Raw genomic sequence first — 21,106 nt, forward strand, 5'->3', positions numbered from 1 at the left:
AAAGAGCGTCAAGAGTTCATCCATTCAAGTGCTTTCCCCAGGCAAGTTTATTTTTAAGGCAGATGGCTGTTTTCTTTCTCCTCTCCTCCCTCCCTTCCTTCCCTCCTCCCTTCCTTCCTTCCCCCCTCCCTCCCTTCCTTCCCTCCTTCCTTCCTTCCTTCCTTCCTCCCTCCCTCCCTTCCTCCCTTCCCTCCTTCCTTCCTCCCTCCCTTCCTCCCTCCCTTCCTCCCTCCCTTCCTTCCTCTCTCCCTCCCTTCCTTCCTCCCTTCCTCCCTCCCTCCCTCCCTTCCTCCCTCCCTCCCTTCCTTCCTCCCTCCCTCTCTTCCTTCCTCCCTCCCTCGCTCCCTCCCTCCCTCCTTCCTTCCTTCCTTCCTTCCTTCCTTCCTTCCTCCCTTCCTTCCCCCCTTCCTCCCTCCCTCCCTTCCTTCCTCCCTCCCTCCCTTCCTTCCTCCCTCCCTCCCTCCCTCCCTTCCTTCCTTCCTCCCTCCCTTCCTTCCTCCCTCCCTCCCTTCCTTCCTCCCTCCCTCGCTCCCTCCCTCCCTCCTTCCTTCCTCCCTCCCTCCCTCCCTCCCTTCCTTCCTTCCTCCCTCCCTTCCTTCCTCCCTCCCTTCCTTCCTCCCTCCCTCCCTTCCTCCCTCCCTCCCTCACTCCCTCCCTCCCTCCTTCCTTCCTTCCTCCCTCCCTTCCTTCCTTCCTTCTTTCCTTCCCTCCTTCCTCCCTTCCTTCCCCCCTCCCTCCCTCCCTTCCTTCCTTTCCTTCCTTCTTTTTATTTTCTACTGATAGTTGTCACATCAGTCCTCACTTCTTGATTAACTGTGAAGCCTCTCAACCATTCCTTCCTCCTCCCGCGTCCCCCTCCATTTCTCCATGTAAATTGGTGTGTGAAATCCCTGTTCCCACAAAATAGAAATTGATGATGACAAGGTTAGTGTATTTAAGAGAACATTGGTCAGTGTTGCCCTAAAAAAATTGATTGTATTCCTTAACAGAATATAATGTTGCAGAAAGTACTATCAATTCCATCTTTACAAGTTTCTGGGAACAGAAATGGTAGAACATTTAACAGTGGCTTATTAAAAGGCTTAATCATCTTTATGGTCCGGGCATTGCTTAATAGATTTCTATGTCCTTTAGTGGAAGTTCATTCTTCCCTGGCACATATATGAGTGCATGTGCTTGTGTGTGTGTGTGTGTCTGTGTGTGTGTGTACGTACACACCCACATGTGCTGTAGGATGGTCAGTAACATTTTCCGTGTCAGAATCCCTCTTGTACTTGTCATGGCAGGCCCCCATTATTAAGTTTCTCCATCAATGTCCCTTTCCCAGTAACTTCAACTTTTAACCTTTGATGGGAGATCTGTTTTTTGTCTTGTTAATTTGTCCTGTTAACCCTTTTTTTCTGGCTTTTCTCCAATTTATCCACATCTTTTCAGAAATGCTGAAAACAAGCAGTGCGTTTCACTCTAATGAGGTCTCATCTGATACAAAACATAGTATCTCTAGAACATGTACATTGTGATAGATGATAGATGGGCTGCTTTTTAATTGACTTTAACGTGACAGCAGAACTCGTAATCGAGTCATGGTCTACTGTGACCTACCAGCTCCTTTCTGTCTAGTGGAATTGTCTCAGTCAATTGTATGCTAGCATATTTAAAGCCTGTAAATATCTTGCAGTTGTCCATGTCGGAGGCCAACTTCTGATTCACTCTTTTGAGTCCATATTTCTCTAATATGACAGTTGCTATGAATTAGTTTCCCATCTTTCAAAGATTGAGCATTTGTACTATGCAACTTGATGTAATATACACGCACAAGCCATCCATTTTATCCCCCAAATTATTGCAAGTATTTTAAAGTATATGAATTAGAAATTAACCTCATGTTTCCCATTGGATGGTTGGCTTGTTAGATTTGGAACCATGAGAGCACCATTGTGAAAATAAACATGGCAGCGGTCAGCACACTGGCTATGAATCTTGTATTTGATAGAGTCCTTGCAAAGGCCTTTGCCGTCAATCATATGTAACTGCACAGTTACACAGAGTGTTGGTTTCTAGTACAGCGAGCACTATCTGAGTGTGTGTGTGATCCTTACTGTTTTTACACAGTCATCTAATTAGCTTTTACATTTGTAGGAATGTTGGGGAGACAGCTACTACACTCTTCCTAGTTTCTAAGATTTTGTTTCTATCAAGCTCTTTCTATCTCTGAATTTATTACAATATACTCCTCAAAAGTTCACTTTTGTAAGCATTGGTGAGAAGCTTCCTCCACTTTTCTTTAGAGAAGACCCTGTAAGTTAGAAGAATCACATAGCCTCGTGACTGTGGCTTACCCTAAGTACTTGAATAATCATTGCCTCTAAGGACCTCATAGGGAGGGTGTCTGCCTTAACTCTATTTCAGTTTAGCATTGTTTTCCAACATTCCCAAGAGGTAGGTTGACCCATTAACAGCTTACTAAGGTGACTTTTATAGAACAGGTCTGTCCAATAGAAGTATAACATGGACCACAAAAGCAAGCCACATTTCTGTTTTAAAATTTCCTAGTCTACCTGTTAAAAAGTAAAAAGAAACAGATGAAACTCATTGTATTGATGTGTTTTATTTAATTAAACCTATCTAAAATACCATCACTTCAATATACTATTAATCTAAAAATATTAATGAGGTATTTCATGCATACCAAGTTTTCAGAATCTGAAATCTGTATTTTACACACATCTCAATTTGGACCGTATTTCAGATGATCACTAACCACACATGGCTATTGGCTACCATATTGGACAGTGCAGGTCTAGAAGATATCAGAAGAGTAAACAGTCTCCATTAGCAACAGATCTTGACCCAGAAGAGCTTAGGCATGTGGACAAACATTCTAATGCATCTTGGTTGCCTCATGGGAGGGTTTACTCATTTCTGTCTCTGCTTTAAGCCCAGTGGTGTGCATTGGGCATTGTGAGGTTTTGCCATAATAATCTCTTCTTTTTTTTCTCTTTCACCTTAACTCTGTGGCTATGCTCTCTAAAAAGTATAGGAGAAGAATATGACATCAGTATTTTAAAAAGGACACAATCTTCGTGTTACCTTGTGCCTCCAAAACCACCTATACTTTGAAATGCACAATCATTTGTCATGACTCACAACATCCAATCACACCAATGGTTTCAAATAAGTGATCTTGCCTCCGCTACCAGCTTCCCATTAGCCTTAATATTCTGCAGAAGCATTTCAGACGAATGTTCAGCTTCCTTTTGTTTTTATTTTCTTACTTCTATTTTACTTTCACTAGTTTCTCAGTTCTGTGCTTGACTTTATGTCATGCTAATCCACTCTTCCAACTCTGACTCAGTGTGTACTCCAGACAGCAACTCGCTGCAGCTCAGGATAAGACCTCTCCCTTGAGAATGTCTTCAGACAGGATGGCATCTTTAAAGTGTCAGGAAATTCACCAGGAATAAGAAGAAATGAAGCTACAAAGCAGACACTAGGAATAAGAAAATAGCAATGCTCAGTGATGGGGCAAATATGCCTGTCAAAATGAAACTTCAGTGGAGGGAGTTGTCAGTGAGGGAAGCTGCCGCCTCATGTCCATTGCCAAGGGACACAATCAGCCATGGTGCTAAAACAGAGATGAATTCTATAAATAGGGTTGATAGCAGAATTTTTCCAGCTTCTGATTGCTGTCTGGCTATGGTTCCACCCTTAGAAAAATTCTGTCCTTCGAGTGCCAAATTCAGAAGATGATTTTGCCCAACTCGTTACCGCCATATTTTCTGAATCTCTTAAAATAGAATTGGATTATAATTTAGAAAAAGAACTTGACATGTAAAAATGGATGGGCACATAGGATGAGGCCAGGTTTGTGAAATGCATTTGTCCCATGAATAGTGAAATCTCCTCTCTTAAATTCAAAAATGTTACTGAAGCACAGTTTTTAGCATTGCACCAAGAGCGGAGTCTCTTCCCGTAGGATTTTGCTTTGAGGAAATGGAAATATGAAATGCTTGTTAAGTCTTTCAGTTTGGTGCCTCCCCAGTGAAAATCCTATCTTCTTTCCCACTCTACCCCACTGTCTGACATCCCCCCACCTCTTTCTCTAACACGCACACACACACACACACACAGACACACACAAAATTTAGCATTCTTGAATCAACACTACATAGCTGAAACTTGAGAAGAAAATTTACATGCAGAATTTGTCCATGCTTTGTGAAAATGACCTGAAAGTTTCATTTGCCTTCTCCAACACACTGTTAAAGATGGACCAAGGCCATAGAAATAAGCTATCTCAGCGACTCAGAGAAGCCCCTGCATAAAAGACTGGATCTCTGAGAAAACTCTGCAGGCTTCAAGGGATTTCAGGAGGGAACCAGTGGCAGACTCAGGGGCACTTTCATGCCCTGGGCTGGCCCCCTGCCTTATCCATGCACCTTCTGGCCTTCTTGGATCCTAGCGTGAGCAAATTGAATGCAACTAGGTTGGAGTTTCAAATTCAAATCTCCCAAATCTCTGTCTGTACCAGGGAGCCTGGGGGGCATCTCAACTTAGTCTATCTCATCCAATCCTCCCAGGGACCCTGTGAAGTAGATGATATTGTTACCCTCACCCTACAGAAGAGAAAACCAGGGTTCAGAGAGGTCCAGAGCAGAGCCAAAGTCTGTGTTCTCCTTTCAGTCAAAGGCAGATCCTCACACTATGGTACCCAAAGGGGAGGAGTTCTAGCTTCTCATCAAAAGGTCCAGGTTTAAACCCTGGCTCATTGCACCAATAAATCTTGAATACCTGCCATGTGCCTGGTGCCGTGCCCAATGCCGGCAGTGTAGAGGTGGAAGGCACAGTCCCTGGGTCAAGAAGCTCACCATATACACCAGAGATAAGCAAATAAACATGCAGTGAGAATGTACTGTGGCTGGCAATAGGATAGAGGTGGGTACGAGGTGTACCTAGAAGGGTCATCCAACCTAGCCTGGGAGGCCAGGCCGTGGGGATGTGACAATGATGAGGGGGTCAGCGAATGTTTCTCAAAAAGGTGATGGCCAAGCCCAGTCTTGGAGGACTGCTAGGTGTTAGCCAGGTGTATTAGTTCTTATGGCTGCTGTAACAAACTACTACAAACTCAGTGGCCTAAACAACGCAAATTGTTTCTCTCACAGTTCTGGAGGCAGAAGTCTGAAATCAGTTTACTTAGTTAAAGTCAAGATGTCCTGGCTCCTTCTGGAGGGCCTAGGGTAGAATTTGTTTTCTTGCCTTTTCCAGCCTTTAGAGATGCCCACATTCCTTGGCTCATGGCCTCTTCTTCCTTCTTCAAAGCCAGCAGCACAGCATCTTCTCTCCTCTCTGACCTCTGCTTCTATCCTAATAGCTTCTCTCTCTTCCTCCTCCTGCCGGTCTCTCAGAAGGACCCTTGTTTATGATGACACTGGGGCCCACTCGAATAATCCAGGCTCATTTCCCCATATCAAGATCCTTAATCATATCTGCAAAGCCCGTTTTGCTCCCTGGTGGCGCAGTGGTTAAGAATCTGCCTGCCAACGCAGGGGATGCGGGTTCGAGCCCTGGTCTGGGAAGATCCCACATGCCGAGGAACAATTAAGCCCGTGTGCCACAACTACTGATCCTGCGCTCTAGAGCCTGTGAGCCACAACTACTGAAGCCTGTGTGCCTAGAACCCGTGCTCCACAACAAGAGAAGCCACCGCAGTGAGAAGCCCGCGCACTGCAACGAAGAGTAGCCCCCGCTCTCCACAACTGGAGAAAGCCTGCACGCAGCAACAAAGACCCAACGCAGCCAAAAAATAAATAAATAAATTTATTAAAAAGTCCCTTTTGGGGCTTCCCTGGTGGCGCAGTGGTTGAGAGTCCGCCTGCCGATTCAGGGGACACGGGTTCGTGCCCCGGTCCGGGAAGATCCCACATGCCGCGGAGCGGCTAGGCCCGTGAGCCATGGCTGCTGAGGCTACGCATCCGGAGCCTGTGCTCTGCAACGGGAGAGGCCACACAGTGAGAGACCCGCGTACCGCAAAAAAAAAAAAAAAAAAAAAGTCCCTTTTGCCATGTAAGGTAACATATTCATAAGTTACAGGGATTAGGATGTGGATACCTTTGGGGCAGGGCATTATTCAACCTCCAACACCAGTGACCCTGACCAAGTCAGCATCCCAGGCAGAGGGATGAACACGGGCAGGGGCAGGGGGGCATGGCCCGTGTCATTTGGGCAGCTGCAGACATTTCATAAGGTGGAAGCATAAGTTTCAAGACAGGCATGTCAAGAGATCAAGCTGTACAGAGACGCAGCGGAGCCGGTTCATTCAGGCATTGTGTTTGGAGCTTGAATTATCATTGTGATGTATCACCCTATTTGCTCATGAATGTCTGAGGCCCCTGTTTGGGTCATTGTCTTCTTGATGCCACCACAGCTCTGGTCAGTGACTGACACAGGACAGGAGCTCCGCATGTGTGCGTGGCACCAACAAATGCCAGCTGTGTCCTGCTGTGACACCGTGGTGGCTGAGCAGAGAACTAGAGGCACCAGAGGCCAGCTGGCATGCTCCTGGGCATTGTCTTTGTGGCAGCATGACTGGCCTTCTTGAGCTCACTGGCAAGGGTGTTTCCTGAGCCAGCAGTGTGTGTGGGCACACGTTGGGGAAGGCTTTTTGGAGACCTCACTTAATAAAGACTGGCAAAGTGATCATTGTTGAAGCTGGAAGATGGGTACATGAGGGGTCATTATGATCTTCTCTCTACTGAATATTTCCATAATATAAAGCTTTACAAAGGTTATATGAGCAGGGGCGAGGTGTGCAGAGCAGCCTAGAAAGTACAACCAGCCCCCAAATGGGAGAGATGTCCGAGGTAGTAATTGGGACCAGGGTTAAAAAGGATGAAGGTGATAAAAAGTTAATGTCTGCACCTTGCACCCATCAGAATGGCCATCATCAGGAAGTCTACAAATAATAAATGCTGGAGAGGATGTGGAGAAAAGGGAACCCTTCACATTGTTGGTGGGAATGTAAACTGGTACAGCCGTTATGGAGAACAGTATGGAGGTTCCTTAAAAAGCGAAAAATAGATTTACCGTTTGATCCTGCAATCCCACTCCTAGGCATATATCTGTAAAAGAAGAAAACTCTAATTCTAAAAGACATGCACTCCAGTGTTCACAGCAGCACTATTTACAATAACCAAGACATGGAAGCAACCTAAATGTCCATTGACAGATGAATGGGTAAAGAAGATGTGGTACGTATGTACAATGGAATATTACTCAGCCCTTTAAAAGGACGAAATAATGCCATTCGCAGCAATATGGATGGACCTAGAGATTATCATACTAAGTGAAGTCAGACAAATATTTGTGGAATCTAAAAAATTATACAAATGAACTTATTTACAAAACAGAAATAGACTCACAGACATAGAAAACAAACTTATGGTTACCAAACGGGAAAGGAGTGAGGGGGATGAATAAATTGGGAACTTGGGTTTAACAGATAACAGATACACACTACTATAGATAAAATAGATAAACAAGGACCTACTGTATAGCACAGGGAACTATATTCAATATCTTGTAAAAAGTTCATGTCTGTCACTTAATGAAAGAACATCTATGTAAATCCTTCATAAACTAAACCTTTGCGTACCCAGAAGGAACTTTTCCTCAGTTATTCATACAAACCTTATTTCCTCAGGAATTAGGCTAGTTTTTCAATCTTTGGGTGATACATGAGATGAATGTCCTTCCCATCCAGGAACCTCAAAGCCCCCTAAAGGAATCCCTCTCAACGCAGCTTCCCTCTCATGCCCTCAGTCTAAGCTGTGTCGGTTTTCTCCCCTCTGCCCCGGTCCCCAGACGCTGAAGGATGCCAGCGACAACGCACGCAAGGACTTCCACCGCGAGGCTGAGCTGCTGACCAACCTCCAGCACGAACACATCGTCAAGTTCTATGGCGTCTGCGTGGAGGGTGACCCACTCATCATGGTCTTTGAGTACATGAAGCACGGGGACCTCAACAAGTTCCTCAGGTACGGGGGGCACCGGGGGCCACGTGGGAGGTGGGCTCCAGACAGCCTGGGGGTGAGGAGAGGGGGCTTCCTGGGAAGGACCAAGGGGCCCTTGGACCTTTCTCTGGAACAGCCTGTCCTGGTGACAACATCAATGCCTACTACAGAGAAAGAACCTGAAGCCACTGCATGGCTCCTTTTCCTGAATCAACAAACTCTACATAATGTGATACTAATGATTCCACTCCATTTCACCTGTGTTTATTGAGTGTTGCTTCATTAAATGGTACATGACCTGTGCGTTTGAGATGGGCCCTAGGCTCTGTAGGAGTTTACCAGGTGGATAAGGGAAGAATGTTATTCGGGCGAAGGGAACAGCAAGAGTTCAGGCACCCAGGTGTCACAGGGAAAGGTCTGGTCTGGTGAAGAGTGGAGAGTCTGGAGATGCCAAACAACACAATAAACCAGGGCAAGGGGAGGTGGAAAACAGGGTAGGAGAGGGTCACGGCTGGAAAGGCGAGCATTTGGACTTTACTCTGAGGACAGAATGAAGAACCAGGAAGTCAGTCGGTCAGAGGATAGAGCGCAAAGAACAGCATCGAAAGAGCAAAACGTCTAGGAGGAAGGAGGTAAAACGACACTGGACAGGACCATTGAAGACTGAGGACTGGGGCCCTTACTGAGTCCCGGAGGTCAGAAAAAGATGGTCAGCTTCGACATGAGGGGTTTTGTGACCAGCGGGGAAAACTGGAAGGCAGCAAAGTGAGGAAAGGGAAAATGTCGAGGATAAAAGGGAGTCGTTGGGTTGTTAAATAGCGTTGTAACTTGGATTTCTAGCATGGGCCTAATTGGGTTTTGGTTCAGCAGTGGGTTCTCAGGAAGTCCCTTCCTTGCGGTGATGGGTGCGGGGGCCCGCGAGGGGCCGCGGGATAGAGCAAGTGAAAGACGGTTTCGAGTGTGCATAACCGGGGGTGGGGTGCGCGGGTGGGCGGCGCTGCTTTGAAACAGTGAGGACAACGGTGCAAAGTAAAAGGGATCGCAGGGCAGCGTCTCTCGAGGAGATAGTAATGATCCGGGCAGCACGTTGAGCTGGAGTTGAATCTCAGCTCTAGCATTTATTAGCTGAATGACCTTGGGCAAGTCTCTTAGCTGTTGTGATGATAATATTGAGCCAGCAGGGTAGGCAGGAGGGCTGAATTAGAATAAACAGAAAGCTCGTAGCATAGGAGCAAGTAGGAAGTTTTCAACAAGCAGAAGCTTGAATTCTGCTAGTAATGATTTCTACTCAGACACCAGCTGAGAGAAATCGAAAGGAGAGCTGAGTTTGATGAGAGAGACAGAGGAAGCTGGTGGTCACCCTGCTGGAGCCCATAGTGAGTGTTCTCATCCTGTATCTACCAGGGGAGAGAAGAAACGTGCTGATCCAGACCCTCCTCGGTGAAGGAGAACAAGCGATGCTTTCATTTGCATTAAGCAGAGGCACGATGGAAGCCGCACATTTATGGTCTCGAACAATGGAAAGAGTAAGAGGTCCCAGTAGTGAGGGCTGGGAGACCCGGGTTCTCCCTCCTATTCAGCATCAGATGCTTGGGTCCCTTGGGTGGGTCCCCAGCCACAGCACCTCAGCCGCCAGAACTCTCAGGTGGATCTGAGTTAGATACTCTTAAAGTCACATCTGGCTCTCGCACACTGTTTTCTTTAAAATATAACTAATCTTTGAAAGCTTAGTATAATTTAGGAGAAATAAGAAAGATGTTCCTCACTGGCCTCAGTTTCCTCACCTGTAAAATGGGTGTGATAACACCCATTTCAAGGCCTAGTGTCAGGACTCTTGTGATGGCAGGGAATCAATAGATGTTGTCCCCACAACCCTTCTTCTCTGACACATTTTCCTCTTTATTTTGGCTGAGGCATCCGTAATCCCGGGGAAGTGACGCCTTTTGCGTTACAGCAGCACCTAGACTGCCCTGTCCTCCTCTAGTTTCTACGGGCACTGAAGAGAGCTTTCCACAGAAATCGGCACCAGTAGCTTCATGCAGCCCCTGGAAGGTTCAGGAACTGTACAGTTTAAGGAATAAGTCAATTGCTGAGACAACAGTGGAAGGGTAAGAGAGTACTGCTGTGTTTAGAAATGTCATCCCATGATTTGTACAGTCTGGATCATTTTGACCATCCCTAGCCTCGTGAATACATGTGCACGGGTGATAGGGGAGAGGATGATGGGAGCTTTTGCACATTATCTTGACAAATCTAATATGAAGGAAGAAAAGAAGCTGAAATTGGTTGAGGTCTGCTGCTTATAGAGCTAATTTCCTTTGTTCCCATGTTTTAGGATATGTCCCTAACTTAAAATGGTACTTTCCCAAAACTGTAGCATAATAAATTCAAATGTACTCACCTGGATGCAATTAAATGCCTCTGTGAGCTCAGACTCGTGTGTGTGTGTGTGTGTGTGTGTGTGTGTGTGTGTGTGTGTGTGTGTGTGTGTGTGTGTGTGTGTGTGTTGATTCTTTCAGTTCCATCCCTTGCTCTCCTTCCTGCCTTCCAGAAGGAGCAGGCACCTAACTCTCCCTTAGCAGCTTGCACAGGGCATGGAGCTGCTGAAAACCTCCTGTGCTCCATTTCAGAATCTGCTGAACTCTGGGAACAAGAGCTTTTCCATGCCAAGAATCAGGTTCTCAGGTCCAAGGATGTGCTGTGAACTAGTCTGTCCTCTCCTTCTGGAAGGGAACCCAGCCCTTACACTGCCATGAATGTGTCCCCAAGTGTCATTGGAACTGCCCTACAAAGACAGCTGTCTACAATTACCCTCCCACCCTTTTTATTCATCCAAAAGCCATACATTGAGGACCAACATGACCAGGCCCTATGCTAGGTTGGCTGGGAGATGAGCAGTCAAACATTGTCCTTGCTTTCAAGGAGATGACAATTTTTCCCCTTAGAATTCTCCTGAATCCCCTTCCAATGAGGGGAAGATAGACACAGCTTTTTTTTTTTCAAGCAATAACAGCTATTTATCAGGAATTCCCTGGTGGTCCAGTAGTTAGGTAGGACTCAGTGCTTTCACTGCCGGGGCCAGGTTTGATCCCTGGTCAGGGAACTAAGGTCCCGCAAGCTGCGTGGCAAGGCCAAAAAGAAAAGCTATTTATTTGTTGAGCCTTTCTAAGCATTGTAAATGTTTTAAATGTATCAACATAGTAAGCTATTATTACCATCATTTCCATATTACAGTTGAAGAAAGTGAGTCAAGCAGCTAGTGAGTGACAGAGTTGAGATTCAAACCCATAGCCAGGGCTGCAAAACCCATAGTCTTAACCATGTCACTACTTCCTCTTGAAGTGGCCATTAAAAAACCAGAAGGAAAGCAGTGTCCTGTAGAATTCTGGAGCCAGAGGAGTGTGGCTAAGGGCTGCCGTCCCCCTCATTGGGAGGCAACAGGCCGAACAAGGCAGGGTGGGCAGCCTCCCTCGTCAGAATCCCGCTGAAGCTACTACCTGCTCCCCGAGCCAGGGCGCCGGCGGTGCTTTCCCCTCTTAAGGTGTGTTCTCCTGGAAGAGGTGAAATACGTTTTTATTTCCAAGAGCTGAGGGGTAACCTGTGGAGTGAAGCAAAGTGAAGCAAAGCAACATTGTTTATACTCCTCTTAAGAACTTGTTTAGAAGACTTGCCTGCCCTGGTTTTATAGCAGGACTTTCTGCCCAAGCAAAGCATTCAAAGGCTTCTTCTATTAAAATGAGCCTTGTTCAAATACCCAGAACCAAGCAGGAGCAACAGCTGGTTAAAAATTCAGGAGCCTGCCCCAACTCCAGGAGGTGGAGTGCAGAGGGCCCTGGAGGGCGCCAGCTCTCCGGTGCCGCAGAATGGAAAGCTGGCAGATGGGGGCTTTGCACAGAGGTGGCCTTTTGTGCTTGGCCTCTAACGTTTCCTCTTTCCTGGAGTCTTTGCAATAGACAGATTCTTAGAGGAGTCTGGATTTCTGGAGCTGAAATAAGGCTGTGAAAAATCAACAATTTATTTCCCTCTTTGAACTAAATCTATGAAGATTTCATCCTGGCCTATATTCTCTGGGTGTTTCAGGATTTCCCATAATTCATGTGCATCCCTAGATCCTTTTCCTGGTGTCTCCTATGATGAGTGAAAACACTGTCACTTTCCCCTGCCCCTTCAGTGCTAGGAAGGGTTGAGCTTCAGTGACCTTTAGTGAGGTGGGCGGGGCTGACCCTGAGAGCCCCATCACAGGCCAACCACAAAAAGAAATGCACGGATGATGACTTGTGTTTTCGTATCACCGTCCATTTCTTTTTTTAAAGAAAACTTTGTTTGCAAAGCCTTTCTCTCCAGCTTTCCAATGAAAGTCTACAAAGCACCATACAAGCAGGGTCTCACGTATCCCCTGTCAGTGTCATATTATTAGGAAGGTGTAGTCAGTATCTCCACTTTACAGAATGAGGAAACAGGCCCAGAGACGTTCTGTAGCCTACCTCAGCCCACAGCTAGCATGTTAGAAGGAGATCACGTCCAGTTCTGATACCCCAGAACGCTGCACTGTAAGACTTCTTGGCCGCTGCACTGTAAGACTTCTTACTCCAGAGGGAGATTCTGAGCTGGAGAGAACCTGAAGCTTTTCCCGTATTCTCCTCCGTGTGACCATTGGCAGTCGGGGCTGCAGTTTGAATGGAGGTGAAATAAATGTGTCAGGACTTGCCTTGTACAAAAACAGGAATGGCTAAATCCAGATATTCAGAGATAAAAGGAACCTAAATGATCACCCAACATAATACCCCTATGGATTTTTGCCTAATGGGGAAATTGCAGACTGGACAAGTTAAAAGTCTTCCCCAGGTCATGGGGCTGGACACCGCGAGGACTGGGAAACTCCTCACCTCCTTGTCCAGTACTTGTTCTCTGAAAATGCAAGAATGACTGATCTGGTGACAGCGTGTTTTGGGAACCACTGTGGCTGGAGCCATGACGGGAGGGTCTATGGGGCTGGTGGGTCGGAGGAGGGGCAAAACGAGCTGGATGTTCTTGGGTAATTCTGGCTCTCTTATTTTCAAATACTCATATAGCTCTGGACGCCCATAGGTGGGGTCACCCACTTTAAATTCTAACATTTAGAATCCTCTATGTTTGTTTTAAGTGCTTCCAACTGTCCTGAAGGAGATCTCCTCCCTTGCTTCCCTTTGGGAGACAGAAGCCCTTTGACTCCCACCCTGGCACGTCCAGCAGCAAAGGACGCATTTACTCCTTGCCCTGCAGCACCCCTCAGGGGCAGTGACTCCAGTCAGCTCAGCAGGGTTCCGGGGTGGGGAATGCGGAAAGGGGGATGGGAGCGGTTCATGATAGCATCCTAAGACTGGGACCCTCCCCTCCCTGAAGCACATGCCAGTGTTAAGATGCCTTAAGTCGGGCTTCCCTGGTGGTGCAGTGGTTGGGAGTCTGCCTGCTGATGCAGGGGACACGGGTTCGTGCCCCGGTCCGGGAAGATCCCACATGCTGCGGAGCGGCTGGGCCCGTGAGCCATGGCCGCTGAGCCTGCGCGTCCGGAGCCTGTGCTCCGCAACGGGAGAGGCCACAACAGTGAGAGGCCCGCGTACTGCAAAAAAAAAAAAAAAAAAAAAAAAAAAAGGTGCCTTAAGTTGTCGCATAGCTGGGAAAAGGCTGGGTGTGTAAGACAGAGGATAAAGAAGATATAAGACACCGTACTTCCCAGCTTCCCCCGCCCCCCACCATAGTGTGGGGAATAAGACTTGCCCAGTAAAAGAATAAATGTGTTGTGATTCAAAAGGCTCTCCTGTGTGGTGCCCAGGACATGTGTTGAGCTGGAGGTCGGGGTAGGTGTGGGCCGAAGGAGATGGTATTTTTCACTGGGAATGAATGTCCGGGATGAGGATGCCCTGGGATTCTGCTGAGTTGGGCTTGGGGATAACATGGGCAGCTTGAAGCCATGTTGGGCCACAGGGCAGGTGGAGTAGGGGAGAGCAGAGCTGCACTCTGGAGGGAGTGAGGGCCCTCTGCTGCAGCATGTGGCTGGGAGGACAGAGTTGGGGCTCCTGCTAGGGTGCAGTGACCCCTCACTCCAGGAGAGCCAAACTCTTCCCCCAGTGTTTTATTTTGATTTGGGTTTTTTTGTTTGCTTGTTTTTTGCTTCATCCACCCACTGCTTTTCAGGGTCTTGGGATCTAGCCAGTGCCTGATCCCAGCATAGTTCCAGAACCCTAAAATGTGAACCTGTCTGTGTGTCGAGGGGGGCACTATTCAGGCCCACATGGCCCAGGAAATGCTAGACTTTCTCGGAAATAAAGCCTAGGTGCTCTGGAGGCTTTAGAGATAAAACCGTGGGTGAAGCATCCTTCCCTCCTCTTTTGCTAAGTCAGGCAGCATCTTTCCATACCAGCAGCTGATGTGGGGCAAAGGGCCCCTCAAGGCAAAGAGCTGAGGCTCCAGCAAGGCCCTCTGTGTTCTCCCCAGGGCGCACGGACCTGATGCCGTGCTGATGGCCGAGGGCAACCCGCCGACGGAGCTGACGCAGTCGCAGATGCTGCACATCGCCCAGCAGATCGCCGCGGGCATGGTCTACCTGGCGTCCCAGCACTTCGTGCACCGAGACCTGGCCACCCGGAACTGCCTGGTGGGCGAGAACCTCTTGGTGAAGATCGGGGACTTCGGCATGTCCCGGGACGTGTACAGCACTGACTACTACAGGGTGAGTGGCTGTACCGAAAAAGAGACCCCAGGGCCATCCTTCCCTGGGGCTCCCTCGTTGTATTAGTTTGCTAGGGCTGCCACAACAAAATACCACAGACTAAGTGGCTTACACAACAGAAATTGATTTTCTCACCGTTCTAGAGGCTAGAAGTCCAAGATCAAGGTGACGGCAGCATTGGTTTCTTCTAAGGCTTCTCTTCTTGGCTTACAGACAGTGCCTTCTCACTATGTACACCCTCACATGGCCTTTTCTCTGTGCACGGGCATCCCTGGGGTCTCTCTGTGTGTCTAAATTTCCTCTTCTTATAAGGATACCAGTCAGACTGGATTAGAGCCCACCCTAACGGCCTCATTTTAGCTTAATCACCTCCTTAAAGGCCCTATCTCCAAATATAGCTGTGTTCTGGGATTCTAGGGGCTAAGCCTTCTACATATAAATTGGGGGGAGACACAGCTCAGCCCACAACACCATCCTGCTCTTTCCATGGCTCTCCAGAGCTGTCTGTGAGATCTCCAAGAGGAAAGAGTTCTCAACATGAGAGTTCTGCCAGGGGAACCCTTGGAAAAATTCCAGGAGGCCATGAGGTTAAAGGATTTTGAGGTTTGGATTTGATTCTGTGAAACTATGCCAGGAGCCTTTGTTTGAGGCTTGATCTAGGGTGAGCTGGTTCACATAAATGAAAGTACACTAAGACCCTGGAAGTTCCCACTCAGAACCATCTTGGCTGGTGGCCATCTTGGTAAGAGGTTCTGTCCTACCGAGTCTGCCTGGGGTTCCCCCATTTGAAACACTAACAGCTAGAGTTATAGACAATGATTCAAATCCACTGATTACCTGGAGTTGGCATCCTTGGCGTGTTAGATTTAACTGACATCTCAGAACTTGGGTATGAAAGAAAAGGGTTATTTCTGGAAACCGGGAAGTCATGATATTGAAAATTTGGGTTGTGTTCTAACACCTCAAACCACCAATTTTGTTTTCTTATTGTTTTGCTTGATTTTTAAAGGGAGAGGGATGTAGGAAGAAAAAGAAATAAATGTTCTAGAAATATATTACCTAAGAGGGTACAACTTAGAACTCCACTAACTTTCATACTAGGTTAGGGCTGGTGAAGAAAATGCCTGTGCTCGCCTTTGCTCTGCCCTTGATGATTTATGCTTGAGGAGGAGCCTTCTCAGTTTGTCTCCTGTACTCCTCCCTGCAGCCTCCCTCACCTCCAGTGCCTCTGCCCTGTAGCCGAGCTGACTCTCCTACAGTTAGTCTAAGACAATGAATCCATTGCCTTGCTGCGTATTCTTCTAGAGATTGATACGTGGGGTTTCTTCCTTTGTCACCTTGATGAGCACTGTCCACGTTTTATACAGCAAGAAAGGATGGAGACCAAATCGTAAAGGATTTTCTTGGGTGTGTTTGCAGGAAACATGGGCAGTCTTAACTTCAGGTGTTCAAAACAGAGTTGCAAAGCACCTGTCCTGAGTCTAGCAATGACTGACTAGTTTATTCCAGAGAGCTAATGGCGGGAGGTTACCTGCCAATGGATGCATCTTCTCCGTTAGCTCTGCTCCCTTGGCAGGAAGTGGGGATAGGGGCGTTTCCCGGTCTCAGGAGACAAAGGAACACGTGAGTTCTTCCTTAAGTGCTGATCTTGATGAGCATCCAAGGAAGAAACATGTGGCCCAAGCAATAGCTCTCCCTTTCGCAGTAAGTTAATAAAGGTTTCCGAGTGCCTGGCACAAAATAAGTGCTCGATAAATATTTTCAACCTTATCATTATCCAAATCGATAAAGTTATGCTTCATTCTCAAAACTGGGACTGAACTAAGTAGAACTCAGTGTCCTTTTCTACAATCTCTAGAAAAATAATTCAGAGGAAGAAGACTGAAAAGCTCAATGATATGAAGATAAATTACCCAATCATAAAATAGGCAAAGGGTTTAAGTTTCTTTTGGTGTCCCCAAAGAAAATGTACAAATGGCCAATAAGTACATAAAATGATGCTCAACATCATTAGTCATTAGGGAAATGTAAATCAAAACCACAGTGAGGTACCATTTCACATCCACTTGGCAAAACAGACAATAAGAAGTGTTAACGGGGATGTGGAGAAATTGGAACCCTCATAAAGTGCTGGCAGGAATGTAAAATGGTGCAGCTGTTTTGGAAATAGTTTGGCAGTTCTTCAAAATGTTCAACACAGAGTCACCATATAACCCAGCAATTCTACCTCTAGGTATATACCCAAGAAAATTGAAATCATATGTTCACACACACACACACACACACACACACACACACACACACACATACACACATGCACACAAACTTGTACACAAACGAAATAGCGGCATTATTCATTATAGCTCCAAAGTGGAAACGATTTCAGTGTCCGTTAACTGGTGAACAGATAAAATGTGGTCATCCATATGATGTACTATTATTCATTAATTAAAAGGAATGAGGTACTTATTCATGCTACAACGTGGATGAACCTTGAAAACGCTATGGTGAGTGCAGAAAGCCAAGTGCAAAAGGTCACATACGACATGCTTCCATTTATATGGAATGTCCAGAAGAGGCAAATCCACACAGACAGAAAATAGATTAGTGGTTGCCAGGAGCTGGGGGGCAATGGGGCACGAGGAGTGACTGGATATGGAGTTTCTTTTTGGGGCGATGAAAATGTTCTAGAATTCTATAGTGTGATGACTGTTTAGTATATGTGTAAATATACTTAAAACCATTGAATGTATACTTTAAAAGGGTAAATATTATAGTATATGAATTGTATCTCAATAAAAAAGCCTAAAAAATACTAACAAAACAGTGACCATCGTTATAGACACGAGAAGTTAGCCTTGGTCATTTATGCATTATAAAAACACTGTCATTTGTCATCTACCATATATTCTGATTTGTTGAAAAGAAAATCCTCCACTTAAGTGACATTTTCCTGAAGTATTTCCTTCTGAACTGATTGGAGGAAACAATGATTCCCAGTTCCTTTATTTATTAAATGGTCTTCACAGAACTATCCCAGTCATTAAGAAATGTTCTTCAGATGCCGCATTGATTTAATCCCCCCACCATGGTCATTACTCAGTGGCAGCTGCAGGGTTTGTATGTTTGCTTGGTTGTTTGTTGTTCCCATTGAGAAGGAGGAGAAAAAAACGGCCTTTTGTTGGCTTCTATGATAGGTGGGCCTGGGTGGGAGCCGGTAGGAAAGTGGATGATGGGTTTAAGAACCTGACAATTTGATGGTAGCTTAGGACAACTAAGAAATTATGCATTCTATTTTGCCTTGTCTAAAATTTCAAAATGGTGGTACACTTTTTGGTTCCATGAAAGTATTTATTGTCATAGAACTCATTTGTAGAATATTATTGCTTATTTAAATATCAAAAGTCTGTCAGTAGAGTCCATTCTCTTGAGTTTGTCAAATCGACAAGTAGAAGCTGGTGCTCTGTTTCTGCAGGTGAGTTGAGTACATCATGCAATGGCTATTTCCCAGGACACTCTTGCTTTCACATGAGTTACCCGCCTGTTGGATCATCCACAAGCTTAGCATTGAGCCTGTCCCCATCATAGTGTCTCTTCATCTTCTCTGCCACGTCAGCTGGGGAATGTGTTCTCCTTACAGCTCTGGTTTCTCATTTGTGGGCATGTTTTCTTCATTGCTTTGTTTCTAGCTTCTCCCAAAGCCTGCACACTCTAAGGTGGGGAGCTGCTGTGGCCAATGTGGGCCGTCATCACCAGTGTTAAGTATCCTTCCTGCCACAGTAACAAAGGAGGATTTTTGAGTTCAGCAAGGCTATCTTATATGGAAGGATGGCGATTGGGCCTAGAGTCAACTGGATTATTAAGGAGCAACATGTCCCTCATCTTTAAGCAAGAACCAGTCCCAATGGCAGCCTGAGCCTCTGTTCATGGTGGCTTGTGAGCAGCCTTGCAGGGTGGCCCCAGCTCTGTGCGATCCATGGCAGGAGGGGCAGGTGGCAGCTGCTTCTCCATCATGGGGGAGCTGGCAGCACCAGGAAACGGCTGCCTCGAGGCTTCCACCCTGTTGCAGCTGAGCTAATTATATCTTCCCAAAGAAGGAAGAAATCGGAACACTACATTTGCATTGAAACCAGCCTGATATGGCAGGTCCAAAATTACTCTAGCATTTATGTTCTCTGAATTATTTTAATTAGCAGCTCTGCAGTACCAGTCTTTCATTTCATTTTTATTCCTTCCCTCCACTGGCAAAGCCTGGCATTTAGGAAGCATCTGAACCAGATTCCTGTCAGAGACCTAGGATCTCACTCTACTTGGTCATTACTATGCCACAGTGTATCCACTGAATTTTTTTTAATGTGCACTTTGGTATTTTCCACAATTTGGCTTCAACATGCATTTAAAATGAATGTGACCGTTGGCAAGTAGAGAGCCCCAAACATCTGAAATCCTCGCTTTTAAGTCTTATACCCCTTTGGGCTTTAGTTTTATGGTGGCAAGAGGTAAGAAATCCTATCCTTTAATCCATCTTTCACTTAAGAAGGAAAGAGAAGGACGCAGAATCGGCAAATTGATTAATGGTGGAGATTAAAAGAAGCAAATAAGTATAGCTTGGCTAAGCAAGGCCATGGTCAGAATCCTAAAGTGTTAAAATGATATAAACAACAAGTCTAGAAATCATCTTCAAGTGCTTAATACAGTTTATGAACAGCAGAGAGAAAAGACGATGGTTTTTCTTAAAATAAGCTGATATAACAAGTAGGAAAAGAACTGTTTTGAACTTCAGTACGTTGTCCCTTAATCTGCCCACCCTGAAGGAAGAGGGGTAATAAACTGGAAAATAAAGTCCTGAACCATAGAGGAGAGAAGAAGGCTTAGGTAATTTAAGAACTGGACAAGCACATAGGAAATAATCAAGGATGAACTTTCATACCTTGGTCTTTGAAAAATTGTATTTATTTTAAAAGAAATATTTGTATGTAATGTGAACATTTCTAGATAGGTAGGTAGGCGGACAGATGGATGGATGGATGGATAGATAGATAGATAGATAGATAGATAGATAGATAGATAGATAGATCGATCTCAGCTCATTCCACAGATGTTTTTAGTGTGTTGTGTAAAATGCCCAGGTCATTCCCGCTATGAGGACCAGCATGGCATCTACCAATTCCAGTTCCACCTCCTCCCTGATGTTCTCCACACAGAGTAATGGCTCACAAATCTGTGATCCCTCAATACTTCATATAAATAAGCATTACAGCATAGAGCACGTTGCATCATGGAAACCTGTTCATGTGCATGTCTTCTCATTGATATGAGAGCAGGGAGAGGACAAGTCTAATATATCTTTGTATCTGTGCAAACTGTAAGAGTGCAGGGCACACACTATGTATGCTGAACAGGACACACATAAGGAAAAGCCTTGATGAGCATATCTTTTTAGCCCTGTTGATGAATACAGAAGATACTCAGATTTGCAGATACCCTGTCTGTGAGTCTAGGAGTGCTGTCTTCAGGAAGTAAAGCCAGAGATATAGGGACATCCTTATTTCAGACAATTTATTTTCAGTAGAAAACTCAGAGCTTAAACTTATTTACATTAATACTATAATAGAAAAACTTCTGATATACTTTGCCTAGAACCCATAAAGCCAGGCATGGCATTCATTTTAAGAGGCAACACAATCCCTTCCTGAAAGAAGAATGCCTCTATGTCATTAACTCTCTTTTGCAGATACCATTTCCTTATTTTCCTCCATAATAGATACTCACACAATGACTCTTAACTTTCACATGAACAATTATAGACCTTTCTGGTTGGGTTCTTTTGATTAAAGTGGCCCCAGAAATGTAAGAGTTTGTTTATTCTTTGAAATCATCTTCAATTTATGCCTTGTACAACAGTTAGAGAGAGCGCAGTTCAGAGGAACCTGTCTGTTGGAGAGAAATCAGAACACTGAGTTCAGACTAATTCTATATAAAAGCTGATTGGCATAAATTGTTTCAAGATTCTAAATTGGCTTAATTTGTATTCAAGCCGCCCTGTGAACCTTTCACATATGCTTTGGAGTTGCAACAGGGTGGGTGAGTATTCATTCATTCATTCATTCATTCAACACACATTAATGAAGCAGCTGCTATGTGTTAGATACTGTACTAAATAATAAAGGAGGATGTTTTAGACACGTGATAATGTGATGAATGCTGTAATAGAAATATGTACTGGGAACCCTAAAGAGAAAGCCACCAGCCTACACTGGGAAACCAGAGTAGGGTTCACAGAGACATGACATTTGAGCTGGTATTTAAGATATGAACCCAAAATTGCTCTAGAGGCAAGAAGGCTGTGGGCCAGGAGGGGAGGGGCGGAATTCTTGGCATAGGAGGT

General features: G+C 45.6%; 1 protein-coding gene across 3 annotated transcripts in view; it reads left to right on the forward strand.

The window, feature by feature from the left end:
• Positions 1–21,106, forward strand: part of NTRK2 (neurotrophic receptor tyrosine kinase 2) — a 383,847-nt gene that overhangs the window by 294,934 nt on the left and 67,807 nt on the right. For all 3 annotated transcript variants that reach the window (XM_067744760.1, XM_067744761.1, XM_067744759.1), the window contains exons 15-16: positions 7,861–8,033; positions 14,484–14,718. In XM_067744760.1, the coding sequence (XP_067600861.1) occupies positions 7,861–8,033; positions 14,484–14,718 (408 nt within the window). The remainder of the gene's footprint in view (positions 1–7,860; positions 8,034–14,483; positions 14,719–21,106) is intronic.

Source organism: Pseudorca crassidens, chromosome 7 (genome assembly GCF_039906515.1).
Source record: "Pseudorca crassidens isolate mPseCra1 chromosome 7, mPseCra1.hap1, whole genome shotgun sequence".
Taxonomy (NCBI): Eukaryota; Metazoa; Chordata; class Mammalia; order Artiodactyla; family Delphinidae; genus Pseudorca; species Pseudorca crassidens.